Source organism: Pararge aegeria, chromosome 8, assembly GCF_905163445.1.
Source record: "Pararge aegeria chromosome 8, ilParAegt1.1, whole genome shotgun sequence".
Lineage (NCBI taxonomy): Eukaryota > Metazoa > Arthropoda > Insecta > Lepidoptera > Nymphalidae > Pararge > Pararge aegeria.
In genome coordinates, this window is record NC_053187.1 from 15,446,282 (window position 1) to 15,461,610 (window position 15,329).

The window sequence follows — 15,329 nt, forward strand, 5'->3', positions numbered from 1 at the left end:
AATAAGTTTAACCCGATAAGTTCTACCAAAATATGACAAATTGTTTTTGCCGGCACTTTCATATTTGGACAAAAATTGATTTTCGTTTTGTTTTTTTACCATCTCAATTAGGTATTAGACGCACATGCCATGTTTTGCCACGGCTCGGAAACATTTAGGGCCGACCTGCAGTACAACTATTTCATAACAATGATTCATAAAATAGTTGATTGTCATTCTAAGCAAATCATTTATCGTGACAGATTACTCGAAGCGGAGCGCAGCGCGTCAAGGCGTAAAATCGGCATAGAAAGTGATCAGTTTTCTTTCTACTTTAAAAGAGGCGGTCCGACCTCCTGCCCGCCATTACCGCCTCGAATAAGACCGATAATATGGATTGCTACACCTTGGTAAGTGTTTCTTTTATGTAATGTTTTTCATGTCTTGTGACGTTTCGCAAATTCCGATCCGGTTTTCGAACTGGGGCTGGGGATGGAAGTACGACTACGTTCGGGAATCGCTTATACGGTTACTTGTACAGTCTGCAAAACTATACTTGTCCTTGCTAATATTATAAATGTGAAAGTATGTTTATATGCAACCAATAAACTTTGCATAGACTTGTTGGAGTACAGAGAGTAACATAGGCTACTTGTTACCCGAGGAAAACAATGGTATTTCCTACGGGATTTGACAAAAAACCGTAGTAAACGCAGACAGGAACGCGGGCAACAGTACTTACATATTATTTTTCCAGTCGTCTTGGCCTCTCTGATTAGCGAAGTTTTGTGGTAAGCTTTTTATTCTCCTATCACTTAGTTGCAAAATAATTCAAGTGAAGTTAAAGTTGCACGCAGGATGTTTGCACTAATATTTTTCCGGAACTTTCACTACCCTGCCTGAGTTGTAGAACTTAGTATGTCTCGTGTCAACTTATTACTTAAATGGTATGCTAAACTTATCGAAGTTATGATTAAAAGGAGAAATTTAAAATTACTACAAAATTTAGGGTTATGATATCGTTCAAATAGTCATGACCTAATAAAAAGGCAATGATTTTGAAATCTGTTGACTTGGATAAATTGTATTCAGTTATATTATTTCATGAACTTACATTGATTTCACTTAAGTTTCTTGACCGTTTTACGTGATTCTTTTATTATTTATAGGAGTTGCGTACATCATTTATTAAACAGGTACGATTAGATTTGCGGTAGCTTTGGTAAATAATAGGAATAACACTAAATCGATTTACTCTTTTATTATTAAATTAAATTTTTGCTGACTCTACTAGTAGTAAGTTATAAAGGCAAAATAGTTTCCGCAAACTGTTATTGGCGGAAAATTATAGAGCACTTCGACTGTTACGACTAGTTGTTAACGTACCTAACTTCCTAATGTAAGATATAAAGTAACTGATGAACTCTGTAATCCTCGTATTCTGATATATCTATCTATACTAAAAATAAAGCAGAAGTGTTTCTGCGAGGATATAAACAGGTATGAAAAAAGAAATGAGACTCTCATTTCTTTTTAAAGTTATGTCAATGAAATTGGGTGTGTAGGTTGACAACGCAAAAAATCATCCTGAGTCTCCTCCTTCTACAATGAGAGAGGTTAAGGCCGCAGTCCATCACGCTGGCCCAGTACGGATTGGTGGACTCCACACACCCTTGAAGACATTAGTTAGAACTCTCCGGCATGCATGTTTACTCATGATGTTTTACTTCACCGTTGCAGCAAGTGATATTTTAATTACCCACAACTTATAGAGGTACGAGCTGGGATTCGAACGCAGCTCCCCGAAAGTAAAGTCGAGCTCCTACCCAATGCACTATCACCGATTCAACAACACAAATGGTAAAATATAACTTTCAGGATTCATATAGAACTCCACAGTCCACCTCAGAGTATACAAGAAATAGTCAGAAATATGGGATCAAAGTTTTCTTCTTAAGACGCGCTAATCTTAGAACTGCCAGTCGGATTAGAAAAATCTTATTGGAATTTGCCAATATTTAGTAGTAGTAGAGTTTTATGTGACAGACCGTACGAGGAAATACCCCCCTACGGGGTATGGGGACATGTTACTTTCTGCCTCAAATCAGCATTGTTGCAATGTTGAGTTCTGGTGTGAAGGGCTTGGTAGCCGGTACAGGCATATGAAACTTAGCACCTCACCTTAGGTTATGCCTCAAGTTGATAAACGCAGGGCGGCATGGCAGGGTAAAACGTGTTCCTTGTATACCCTGCAAAGAGTTGCTTTATTTCGACGCGATAGTTTTTCACCTTTCGGTAAGCCATTTTCTTTGTCCGACAATTATTACTATAATAAAACCCTATTCTTGAGGACGGTTACCTTTATTTAATACTAGCTGTTGCCCGCGACTTCGTGTACGTTTCATGAGGATCGGTTAAGTAGTTTCTGCGTGAAAGCGTAACAAACAAACTTACATTCACACTTATAATATTAGTAGGGATAGGGATAGGGATGGGTATAGGGATTAAATAACAGCTGTATATTTTCTATTGCGTTTTTATATAGCGTTACTCGTGATGCTAGTTGAGAAATCAGATCAATTAACGATATAAAAAATTTCGTTTGACCGATGTCAAGGTTAATGCACTATAAATCTTTTGGTAACAGAAAACCAAAGCTTTACATGTTTTTGATCATGTAAAACTTCATTTATTTAAACTTTTTTTTGGACACCACTATGAAATAATAAAAATGCCGGGAATCAAACCTGAGACCTCCAACTTAAAACCGCAGCGCTCTTCACTGTGCCAATGAGGTCGTCTAAAATAAGTGAATGTTATCCGAAGTTGTTGCACAGTTCCTAGTTCTATCCGCGTTTTAACTGTTAACAGTTAGTGTAATCTAATATGATTAACAATTATTTGTGAATGCTACTCCGTACTAAGTTTTACTTTACAATTATTAATATATAACATTAGGTATTCTTTAGTTTCATTTAAGCTGGGCATTCTCGCTTCATACAGGCACAAAAACAGTGCCTACCGAAAAATGTTTAACTGTGTAGACAACTAGTATTCAGAGGGTTTTTGCACATCGTCCCACTGACCAATAGGATAGGTTTAAACTATTTATTGTAATAAAATAATTTATAGTTGCGTATTTGTATGTTTATATGTTTGTATATATGTATGGAATATATTTTATATTTTTGTACATATCTTTAATATGTTATGTTTAATATGTACTATGTTTTATGTTTATTTTATGTTAATTTAGTTTTAAATCCTAATATTTACTAATGATTGTTGTACCACCTACTTATTTATTATAGCATTTTCTTGTATGCCTTTGGTTGCCTGGAAGAGATCGCTTTTTAGCGATAAGGCCGCCATACTGTACGTTCTACCTTATTGTGCTGTTGTATTTGTATCTCTGTAAATTTTCTCTGTGGTGTACAATAAAAGTGTATTCATTCATTCATTCATTCATTCTTTCATAAACTTCTTCTCTTTAAATTCAGAATTCATATATTTGGATTAGGCCCAGTTTTTTAAACACGAAAAGTTAAGTTAGTCTGTTTTTTGTGACTCTACCGATGTGTTCCGGTTTGGAAGGCAGATTTCACCGAGAAGAGCGTTCTCTCTCAAGATCATTTTACAGTTTGCAATCTTTAAAATTTTCTATCTTGTGAGAGATAATTTTTTAATCAAAGTACCTACCTAAAAATTGAAAAAAAAACTTACTTTATAAGTATAGCTTTTCTTCTTATTACATGCTTTATATTAGCTTCACCTGTATGTATGTAACCGACCCCTTTGAGCTCGATTTTGTCCCACTTTGAACGGTCAGATTTCTTTCAAACTTTGTAGACATATCGAGGACCGATGACAATACACTAATCTGAGAAGATTATTCCAATTTTCACTATAAAAAATAAGATTTTTTACTAATTACTACAGTGCCATCTAGACCCAAATGTAAAAAAACCTATGGCGTTCGCGTACCTAACAAATTCCACAAAAAACATTAAGCTACTAGATGGTAGAGGGCGTTAGCTGTTACTTTTTAATTTGTAAAATAAGATTATTGTAAATTTATATAATGTTCAGCTATAGACACAAAGGCAGGTATGATTTTCATTTTAATTTCCAACCATTATCTTTAACTTCTCTCTTTGATCTCTATTTATCTCTTTGATGGTGAATGGGTTACGGATTAATTTTGCTCTAATAAAAATAATAGGTCAAGAAAAACTAAAAAAAATCGCTGTTATAAATAAACTAAACTAAAAGGTAGAAATAAGTTTAGTTTTTTTTATACCAAGCGTGTTTTTTAGTTTGTTTGAACTATTTAATTTATTTTTTACGTAACGTCAGGAAGTAAACATCGTGCGAATGCGATGCATTTCAATAATACTATTAAATTACACAACGCAGTGCAAAATCGTGATACAAATGTGATCATAAACGTTGTCTATAAAAATAAATCACATCAATTGGAGTGTTTGACTGTGCTTTCCAAAATAAAAGCTCTTCATATCTGTTACCCGCGTTTATTTCGGTTTTTCAAAAAACCCGTGGGAACCATTTTCCTGGGATAATCCCTCCCTACTTCCCTACTAATATTATAAATATGAATGTAAGTTTGTTTGTTACGCTTTCACGCGAAAACTACTGGACCGATCTTTATGAAACTTTTTATACATATTCTTGGAGGTATTAGAAATAATATACTTTTCATTGAAAACAAAAATTACGTAAGAAAACAAAATGTCATATCTCATAATCTCATATATGACTATGGCGTAGACTATGTAGCAGTACGCTGCCTCCCAAAATTACGCGGGCGAAGCAGCAGGGCACATCTAGTATCCTATATTTCTCTACGCACTTTCAACTCTAACTCTATGCCAAAATTCAATTTGATTAGTCGCTTTGTTAGGGCGGTAGGACAAGACAAGCGAACAAACACATTTTCGCAATTATAATATTAATAAGGATTTGGCATTTTTGAATTAAAATTAGCGATAGAACTATCGCTATCCCAAAGCGACATATTAATAGTCTTATAGTTTTTTACATATGGACAAACATTTATATTTACAGACTGTCCTCGCTTGTGTGCTAATGGTGGTATCAGGATGGTCCTTCCCCTTCTATCCGGTACACAGAGTTCCACAAATACGAGTCACCAGGTTTGCACAAATACCTCATCCTCGTAGGTTTCCGAGTAAGTATTCTAAATCATACTGCTAACCTGACTTATAAGTTTATTTTTATTTTTTGTAGGTAATTAGGAGTATAAATTTTAGGGCAGATGGCCCACGTGACAGTTTGTAGAAAACCATTCTCTATAATATACAGATCAATTATTCGTACGGCCTGTTAGGAACTCTTACAAAGTGCCACTCTGGGTCCATCCATTACACCGGCAGCCATTCTCTTCAGAATGGAATACAACAATGCAGATTAGCAGCAGAAATAAGCATTGTGATAAGACCCCGGACGAGCTCTGACACAAAAAGCTCTTCACTCCAAATAAGTTGGATTTTAACATTATTGACTGTAAGAATAGAAATATTAGAAGCAAAAATAAACTCTTTGTGCAGTTTGCTAGGCTACATAAAATTGTTAATTAATTATTTTATAACAAATTACCAAATGAAATCTTTGAGTTGTCTCTCAAAAAGTTCAAAGTTTATAAAACGTAAGCTTACAGAAAAATCCTATTATAATGTTAAGGAATTACTTAAACGATAAAAAAGCTTGGGTGTGAATTGCTCTAACTTTATAGCTAAATATAAATTTACTGTGATATGGTGATAACAAAAAAAATTACCCGGATAAGTTTGTTGTGGGCTCTTCTTAGACCAGGGCGCGTTTGGAACCCTCCCTGCTTTAGATTTAAGTAGGCAAATGAAGTTATCACCATTCCCTTACAATTATGTAAATATTTTTGTATTAACGCTACGGAAGTTTTTAATTTGAATTTTAATAAAAAGTAACGAGTTACATTTTCGTCGAAATTACTTTAGGATGGGTTTCATCTAAAATACTTCTTTACACAAGAAATAATGATTCCAGCACGTACCTGCAGTAAAAAAATGATTTCACCTAGTGTTTGGTAACTTTTGTAGTAATTTTCGGATTCTCATTATAGACAACATGTTTCTATTCTGATCTAGGTAATTTCAAAGATGCAATGGAATTTGGCATTGACATGCTTAGTTAATGATCTTCATACACCGAATTTTCATATTTAATAGCCAAAATTAACAAGCATTCGCTATGTAATAAGCATCGTTAACGACATAAGCCGTTAAACAGATAAGAAAATAGCCATTTTGTTTACTCCCATAACCCATTGCTTTAAAATCTGTATGTCCTAACATTTTTAGTAAATTCCTACAAATATTATTAATGTGAATGTAAGTTTGTTACGCTTTCACGCAAAAACTACTTAACCATGAAATTATCATGAAACTTTGTACACATATTCTTGGAAGTGTCAGAAGTAATATAGAATAATTTTTATCCCGACATTAAGCTCGGTTCCTTTGGGAGAGGGGATGAAAGTATTTGACGATTTTACACCATAACTCCTACAAATTATAAAAGATTTAAATAATTATTTTTGTATTAGGTATAGAGGTTATAATATGTGTTTGATTTGGCCCAAACTGTGGTTGGAGATAGAGGACAGAACTCCTCTGCGGACTGCAGCAAACCCCTCATTTAAGGCTTAGCGATTAATTTAATTTTTTTAGAAGTCGCGGGCAACGGCTAGTAACAATTAAATTAACAGTATTTTAGAGCTTTTTTGTGGCATAGGTAATACCACCATGTTTTTCTTTTGTCGCCAAGCAGCATTTCTTAGTTTCGGTCTAAAGGGTGTAGTTTGCAGTATTATTAGAAGCACATGAGCTTGACACAAACCCCTGAAGATTATGGACTTGCATGCCCTGCAAAGCGTTGCTTTGTTAATATATGATAGTTTACCACTTACTAGGTCGGCCATCTATTACGAAAATTAAGCTTAATTTGCTATCGTCCGCGAAAATCAGGAGAATCTGTATGGTGTAATTTATAATTTCTTCAATCCTTAAACTAACAATTATTCATTGTAAAGTCAACATCTCCAAACCTAAAGTCTAAAGGGCGTAGTTGGCAGTAGATATAATTAGAAGCAGGGCAGTATAGCTTGATACCAACGCATGAAGATTATGGACTTGCATGCCCTGCAAAGCGTTGCTTTGTTAATATATGATTTTTATGTCAACATCTCCTGAGGAAGCTCCGGTTTCGGAGCGAAACGTGCGTAGAGGGTACATTGCCGAAGATCTGTTTGGTTTAGAGTATAAGGATTGAAGAAATTATAAATTACACCATACAGATTCTCCTGCTTTTCGCGGACTATAGCAAATTAAGGTTAACTTTCATTATATATCGTGGATTTCCGCAAAGTAACGCCTGCTTCTATCCAACATCTGTTTCCTCTGTCAACTGTAACTGTTCTATGCTATATAAAATTCAAATAATCTATTTTTTTTCAGTTCCACCACAACCGTATATAAGACAACAGATAAAACCAATACCTAAACAACCTGACCATGACTATGATTACTACGATGAAGAAGATGATCACAATCACAGCTCTGATCACGATCACAACAGCGATCATAATCAAAACAGCGATAACAAAGAAAGTGATGGCGTTATAGGACCCGTTCACACTTTTGTTAAAACAGACAAGAATGCAAATTATAAGTGGGGAGTTCGACATCATGTTGGGAAGAAACGCACTTTGTAGCGAAGCATTTCTGATTACGGTTTTATAATTTATTTGACTGTGTTCGCAGATTTTTGTCTTGTATTCCTATTTGATTTAGGTAACGCGGGATTTGTTCCTATTTTATAGTTTTTTGTTGATAAAGACTCTTTTTGTTTTCATTTTTGTTTTTTTTCATAAACTTTGGTTTCTTTTTTTTCTTCCACTACAAGTTAGCCCTTGACTGCATTCTCACCTGGTTGTAAGGGATGCTGTCTAAAATGGTAGCGGGCTAACCTGTTAGGGAGTATGGTATACCCCTAATCGGTTTCTACGAGACATCGCACCGGAACACTAAATCGCTTAGCGGCACGTCTTTGTCGGTAGGATGGTAACTAGCCATGGCCAAAGCCTTGACCAGACCGAAACAGTGAAAATTCAGAAATTAAAAATTCCCGAATTGCTCCTGCTCGGAATCGAACCCTCAAACCTCCTGGACCTCCTGCTTAAATTCTTTGTAGGACGAGTTCCTTGCATGTCCGGGGAAGTATTACTCTGTTTATAGGCGAGGGTTTACCAGTGACCATATGGTAGGCCATCTGCTGGGTCTGTGAATTAGGTATTGCTATTAAGATATAGTAGTCTCAGGGGAGTCTTTAAGGATATCAACACATAAATAAATAAATATACTACGAAAATATACACATCGCCATCTAGCCCCAAAGTAATGGGTACCAAGATAGCTGATGAATATTTTTATGAATAAAATACACATAAATACTTCTAATATACAGATACGGCTACTGAAGACAGCGCCACTCACGCATAAGTAGAAAGTAGAAGAAAAGTTAAAAGGCAGTAAAAAAAAAAGCAATGTAGCATAACCATATCACGACCATCGTGAGCTTGCACTTATTCAGATTAAAAGTCGCATAAAGAAGGTCTCTGATACCATATCAGAAGATAACTGGGTGCGAAACAAAAAAAAAAAAATACACAGATAAACACCCAGACACTAAAAAACAATCATGTTCATCACACAAAGGTTTCCAGTTGTGGGAATCGAACCCATGGCCTAAGACTCAGAAAGCAGGGTCGCTGCCCACTGCGCCAGTCGGCCGTCAATAGACTCCATATCATAATATAATAGACTCGTATCTCTAATACATAACGGACTTCATTACATAACGGATTGTCAACTAGGTCCTTCATCATCATCACTTTAACCCATTACCGGCCCACTACAGAGCACGGGTCTCCCCCCACAATGAGAACAGGTTAAGGCCGTAGTCCACAACGCTGGCCCAGTGGGGATTGGTGGACTCCACACACCTTTGATAACGTTATGTAGAGCTCTCCGGCATGCAGGTTTCCTCACGATGTTTTCCTTCACCATTGAAGCAAGCAGTGACGTGCACTTCATACATGCACAAAAGCTCTGCCTACCCTACAATTTTTGTAGAACTCATAAATGCGAAAGATTTTTACATTTTATGGCATCTTTCTTCTTTATGCATACCCAGGTCAGAAACCCTGTGCACGCCACTGGAAGCAAGTAATATTTAAAATGAACATAATTTAAAAAAAATAGAGGTGTTTGCTGGGATTCGAACTTGGCAACCGGAAAGCGAAGTCGAGCTCCTACCCAATGCGCTATCACCGCTTCAAGTACCTTGAGGTAACTATATAAGTTACAAGACTAGGAAAAGCGTATGATATTGGTAATAAAAGTCAGCCACTGAAAGGAATTAAATTACAAGAGATATGCAATCTATAGCATGCAACAAGGACAAAACTTCCTTTCTCCCGCTGCGGTGTACCTAAAGATATATGAACAGTGTTCCGAATTCCTATTATACGTTTATATGGCTACTGTTGAGATAGAAATATTGTATATAAAAATTTAACGAAAAGTACCTATTCAATTTAGCGCCCTTATCGCTACATCCCTACTCCCTACTTAATATTATAAAAGTGAATGTAAATTAGTTTGTTACGCTTTCATGCAAAACTTTGTACACATATTCCTGAAGGTATTAGAAGTAATATAGGATGCTTTTTATCCCGAAATAAGGCTCAGTTCTCTTGGGAGAGGGGACGAAAGTGTTTGACGATTTTAAACCAGGCTTAGCTATCCTAAATATATAAAGTGCTGCCACGTTTCTTTCAAAAAACAAAAGCGGACGAATCCGCGGGCAACAGCTAGAAGCTCAAATTTGGTTTCTCGAATTACAGCTCAACTTCCTTGGATTTAAGACGCGAACATAAAGATCAGATTTTAGTTTGACTACAAACTTTTGCATATTAATAGTCATTTTATCAGAAACTACAAATGTTACTGTAGATAACTGATAAACTGATAAGACGTTAATTGAGCATTTAAAAAACCGCCCAATAAGAGCCATTTGTACATGCAGTGTTCCGTAGCTGATATAAGTAGACACATAATATTATCGTTTTAATGATCGAGCAAAAAGTATAATTCCCTTACTGTGTGTGTGTGTGCTTTATTTTCCTAACTGTGTACTAGTGTACAAATAAAAAAATATGTAAAATAAAAAAATATATAAAAACACGAAGTAACTAGTATGTTGTATGGGGACCTCACTTTAATATTTTATATCAAAGGGGCAGTAAATATGTACTTACACATACTGGGCGGTTCATGAGATACCATATCACTAGCTAACGGATCTCTAGGACGGTCCAGCCAATAGGGTTCCTAAAAATTATCAACTCCTTTGCGGTAGAACGAGTGAATTATTCCAAACGATGTAGGTTTACTGTAGGTAGTTCCAAATACCGCGATCTTGTGCTACTTACGAGTAGGTCCACCGGCTCTGCACGATCTGTCTGTCTATATTTGAGATCGACATTCCGGCACCTTAGGACTTAAAAGCCCCTCGGTTCTCTGAGCTATATGCCCCACCCATTGCCACTTCAGCTCGCGATTAGTTGAGCTGTATAAAAAACTCTGGTGCTCCTGTGATACCGATCTCTTGATTCCTGATTTGGTCATATAAAAATACTACGAGAATAGCGGTTTCTATCAACACTTCCCAACTCGTCGAGCCATGTACATGGAACTGCATGTAAGTCAATGACATAATTATTGTAATACATATAACCTTATCATATTATCATCAGTAATAGATCCGGTTGAGTAGAGCGTTGAACTGAACTATTATACAACACAATCTGTGGACGTTGAATGTACATTTTTTGTTGACGCGTTTGGAACCCTCGTAGCTTTAGTTTTAAGTTTACGAATGTGGTTATCGCCATCATCTCACTACCGTGTAATGCCTTATGTACGCATCAAAAGTGCCACCTGTGGGCCTACTTGAATAAAGATATTTTTGACTTTGACTTTGACTTTGTTGTTGGTTAATTTATTTTAAGGCGGCTGGAACCGCGGAGAAAATTAACGATACGATTTTTGTTGTTGAAGTTATTAGATCAGGCCATGGTCGCTGACAGAAAGAATCGGGTTACAGCTGTCCTTAAGATTGTTGTGATTGAATTGCACACATCAAATGATAATATTTGGCGATAAATGGGAAGTCTGACTCATTCCAGTCCTTTGTATAACCTCCTGAAATCTGAGTGGCTGACGTATCTAAATCTTCTACGTATCTACGTATAACTTCGGTATAGTGTCGGGATAATTTGGCTCTCAGATCTTTGGCCAAATTCTCAACAGACGTTCGGGTTGTGTTGTATAACTGTCGATAAAAACTCTCAACCCCCGATCTCGGGTTTGGAAGGTATGAGACTACCATTGTCGGTCTAAAGCCTCGATAGCTGGCTTTGTCCGATAGACAGATCTCTCGTGATCATAGAGCCTCTGTTGAGCAATGGCATTTTTTAATACGCTCTGTATTAAAGTATCACATTTCGATTAAGATATCTGCCTATTGTCGTCCCTATTAATATTATAAATGTCAACGTAAGTTGTTTGTTACGCTTTCACGCAAAAACTACTTAACCGATCCTCATGAAACTTTGTACACATATTCTTGGAAGTGTTAGAAGTAATAAAGGATACTTTTTATCGGTTCCTTTGGGAGAGGGGATGAAAGTGTTTGACGATTTTACACCATAACTACGACAAATTTAAATAATTAATAATTTTTGTACTATAGAGGTTATAATATGTGTTTAATTTTGCCCAAACTTTGTGTAGATCTGATGAATGTGGTAGGACAGAACTCCTCAGCGGACAACAGCAAACCCCATATTTAAGGCTTAGCGATACTGAATACTTTATTTTTTTTAGAACTACATCCAAATTGAATGCCACTTCAAAAAACAAAATCAAACGCAGACGCAGTCGCGGGCAACAGCTAGTACTTAAATAAAACTTAATTTGAACTAATTTTAAACCCTAAATAGAGCACAAGTTTATACGAATCAATTTTTAAATAACTTTATTCTGCAAACGTCTACTACTAACATCATGTAAGTTAGTTTCAATTGCGTTTCGACCTAAAAGTAATGTGCAACAGGCCAGATCGAATATAAATCGGGTTAATCGGCTGGCTTTAATCGAAATAAACGATACTTTTTATCAGCGTCTAGCAAGTGACATTTGAGTTGCGCAACTTGAAACCCGAAAGCAACTCGTCATCGAAGGCACGTGAAATATGACTTGGGGTATATTCACACTAAGTCGGGCGTTCAAGTTATTTTTATTAGTTTTAATTGACGGACCAAACAGATGGCCCACATAAGTGGAAACCCATCGCCTATAAACAGACCAACACTTTGCAGTGGTGCCGTCCTGTGTCAATGAATCCGAGGCGTAGATGTTAAGCTTCATGAGCCTGCAAATCCATCGAGAACAACGCTCTTGAGACCTTTTGCTAAAAGCTTACTGCTGGGCTGGAGGAGGCTCATTGGAGCGAGGGTTTTAGAGCATACACACCACACTTCTCCAATGCAGGTTGATGGACTTTAGCTATTGTTGTTACAAGTTAGTGATAATAGCCGAGACCGAAAGGTCGTCGTGTTCTCTGAGGTACGTGGGTTTACAACTCCGATTTCGTTACTCTGGGCTAAAATAAAGAATTCTTGAAGAGGAATACCCAAAAACGAGCAATTTTTAGCCCACCCGGGATTCAAACACAAAGCATCGTGATCTGCAGTTAAACATGCTAACCACTAGACCAACAAAGCAGGTAATGATCGGAGATTACATATGACGCGAAATATGTTTTGGGGTATGTTCACACTTAGTCGCAGCAGTATAACACACCGGACAGCTGGATATGAGACGTGTTCGACTGGTTTTGTATGACTGTATGCATATGTATTACATATTGCCTCCTTGGTCTACAGGAGCGGCTCGCTATGTCTGTCTGATTGAAGTTAGGCTTTAATCTAATAAAAGTTCAGCTTTCAAAGAATGTGTTCATGGACAATGTACATTTTAGTGGAGTTGAATTTACAATAAGAATTATTCGCATATTTGCCCTTTTTTTTTTTTTTTTGTTGACGGGGCAGAAATCTTTGGGTTGAATTGGGGAGAATTTGGGTTATGTGGGATTTCTACCCACTAAAACCCCCTCGGTTGCCAGCCTCAGTACATAATGGGAGGCTCCGGGATCACCTAGGAACGCACCGGTGCCTCCCTCACATATTTGCCCTACTAACGAATAATACTATCAACTAAGCATATCATTATTAAAACTACGTATATCATTTCAAATTACAAAATGAAATTGCGCTAAATTAAATCAAGACTAATATTTTTAAGAACCATTTACTCTTTTTCATTTTTTTTTTTTATTCTTAACAATGCTTAAAAATAAAATAAAAAACACTTTTAAAAATTAAAAAAAAAAAAAAAAGAAACTTCCAAACATACTAATATTATTAAAGCGTAAGTGTATTTGTTTGATTTGTCCTTACTTTACGTCCTAACTATTTTTTAGTTATGACGTAAAGTAAGGAAAATGAATTTTGGAGAGATTTGATAGATAGAGTTATTTGAAAGGATGGAGCTTAACATAGGTTACTTTTTATCCCAAGAAAACAAACGGGGCCTACGGAATTTGTTAAAAACCGTAAGAACGAACGCGGGCAACAGTAAGTTTAAAATAAATATAAATAAGCATTCTTTCAGATGGATAGACAGAAGTTGCTCTGCTTTTTTATTAGCAATAGGTTAGCACTCGAGGACAATCATGCCTATTGGAAGGCATTAATGAGGTCTAAGTTGGAGCACGCCTACCCAGAAAATGCCTATTCACTCTTTTCTCGAAATTACTCAAGTTTTTATTATCACCAAAAGCTCATTGCAGTCCACTACTGGACTCCAGGGTTTGCCCATAATCGCAGTTTCTCAATTGTTTCAAAGTCAAAGTCAAAGTCAAAAATATCTTTATTCAAGTATTGTCATTTAAAATTAGTAGGACTGTAGAAGAGCAACCTGGTTAGAGCAATAATTCACACCCAAGCTTTTTTTATCGATTACGTAGTCCTTTATACCTACTATAATAGGACTTCTCTACTCGACTTTGGATCTATAAGCTTAACTTTTATGTTTTATATTAACTTAGTCGCCTCGTACTACAACACCCCCTTAGGAGAGGAGGGGTAGTGTCAACTGTATTCCTATCTGCCGTTCCCAAATGGTTAAAATTATACCTACGTGGTAGGAAACACAGTTGCCGAGGTTCCATATCTCCCTATTCCTTCTAGCGGAACGTATCAGGAACGTGGATAAAACAGTTTGTTTCTGTATTTGTATCGTTAAGTGTGGTTCAGACCGACCAGAGAACCGATTAGGGATATCGGTTTAATATAACTGGCCCTAACATGTAAGCCCGCAACTATCTTAGACTGCATCAATACTTACTGTAAAAAGTATCTTATATAATGCGGCTATCCCAGTGATACTTGTGTAGTACCTACGATACCAACTTGTATAGTACTTGCAAACCAACTAACTGACTTCTCAGCTCTCTCTCAACAACCTCTTCTTCAGCTTCATAATATGAGTATGGATTTGCGCTTTAATTCTTAACATTTAGGATTAAACATTCGTGAATTAATGTAGGTCGCGGCCTCTTGATTAGGCGTGGTTATAGAATATACCTATGGTCAGCATATTGCATTAAAATATACCAGGACATGTTGCACCCTTAGTACATGCGGTGACCTCTCTGTAGATCCCGGGTTCTCTATATCGAAGCCCAAGGTTCCTATATCGACCTCTTTTTATCTTAGGAAAATCTCATACAAGCAGCTCGTTACCTGTAATTGTTTAAATTTGTTTATTTATAAGTTTTACATAGAACACATTACTATACAGCTAACATATTAAAATTTTATGAATTTGGAAGCATTTAATATAAGATACTCAAGGGGTTGAGATATTGGGGCTTCGGAATTTAGGTTTTCCCTTACAACGCTGAACTATATACTTCTCCTTCTTTGAGTCCTTCAACTCTATACTCTGCCGACACTACTTTTTTCCATCCAGACCTATCCCGAGCTGCAGACCTAATCGTGTTCCAAGATTAGATTGAGGCCTTCATTTCCGCTTCCAGAGACCGCTTACATGTTGCCTTTGGACCTTCCACATCTTCGTTTGCCC

General features: G+C 36.5%; 1 protein-coding gene across 1 annotated transcript; it reads left to right on the top strand.

Moving 5' to 3' along the window:
* The first annotated feature begins 371 nt into the window (after positions 1–371).
* On the top strand, positions 372–7,768 carry LOC120626033. The gene is made up of 3 exons (XM_039893313.1): positions 372–389; positions 5,065–5,188; positions 7,512–7,768. Exons 1-3 carry the CDS (start codon positions 372–374, stop codon positions 7,766–7,768), a joined length of 399 nt encoding a protein of 132 aa, XP_039749247.1.
* Positions 7,769–15,329: the final 7,561 nt, after the last annotated feature.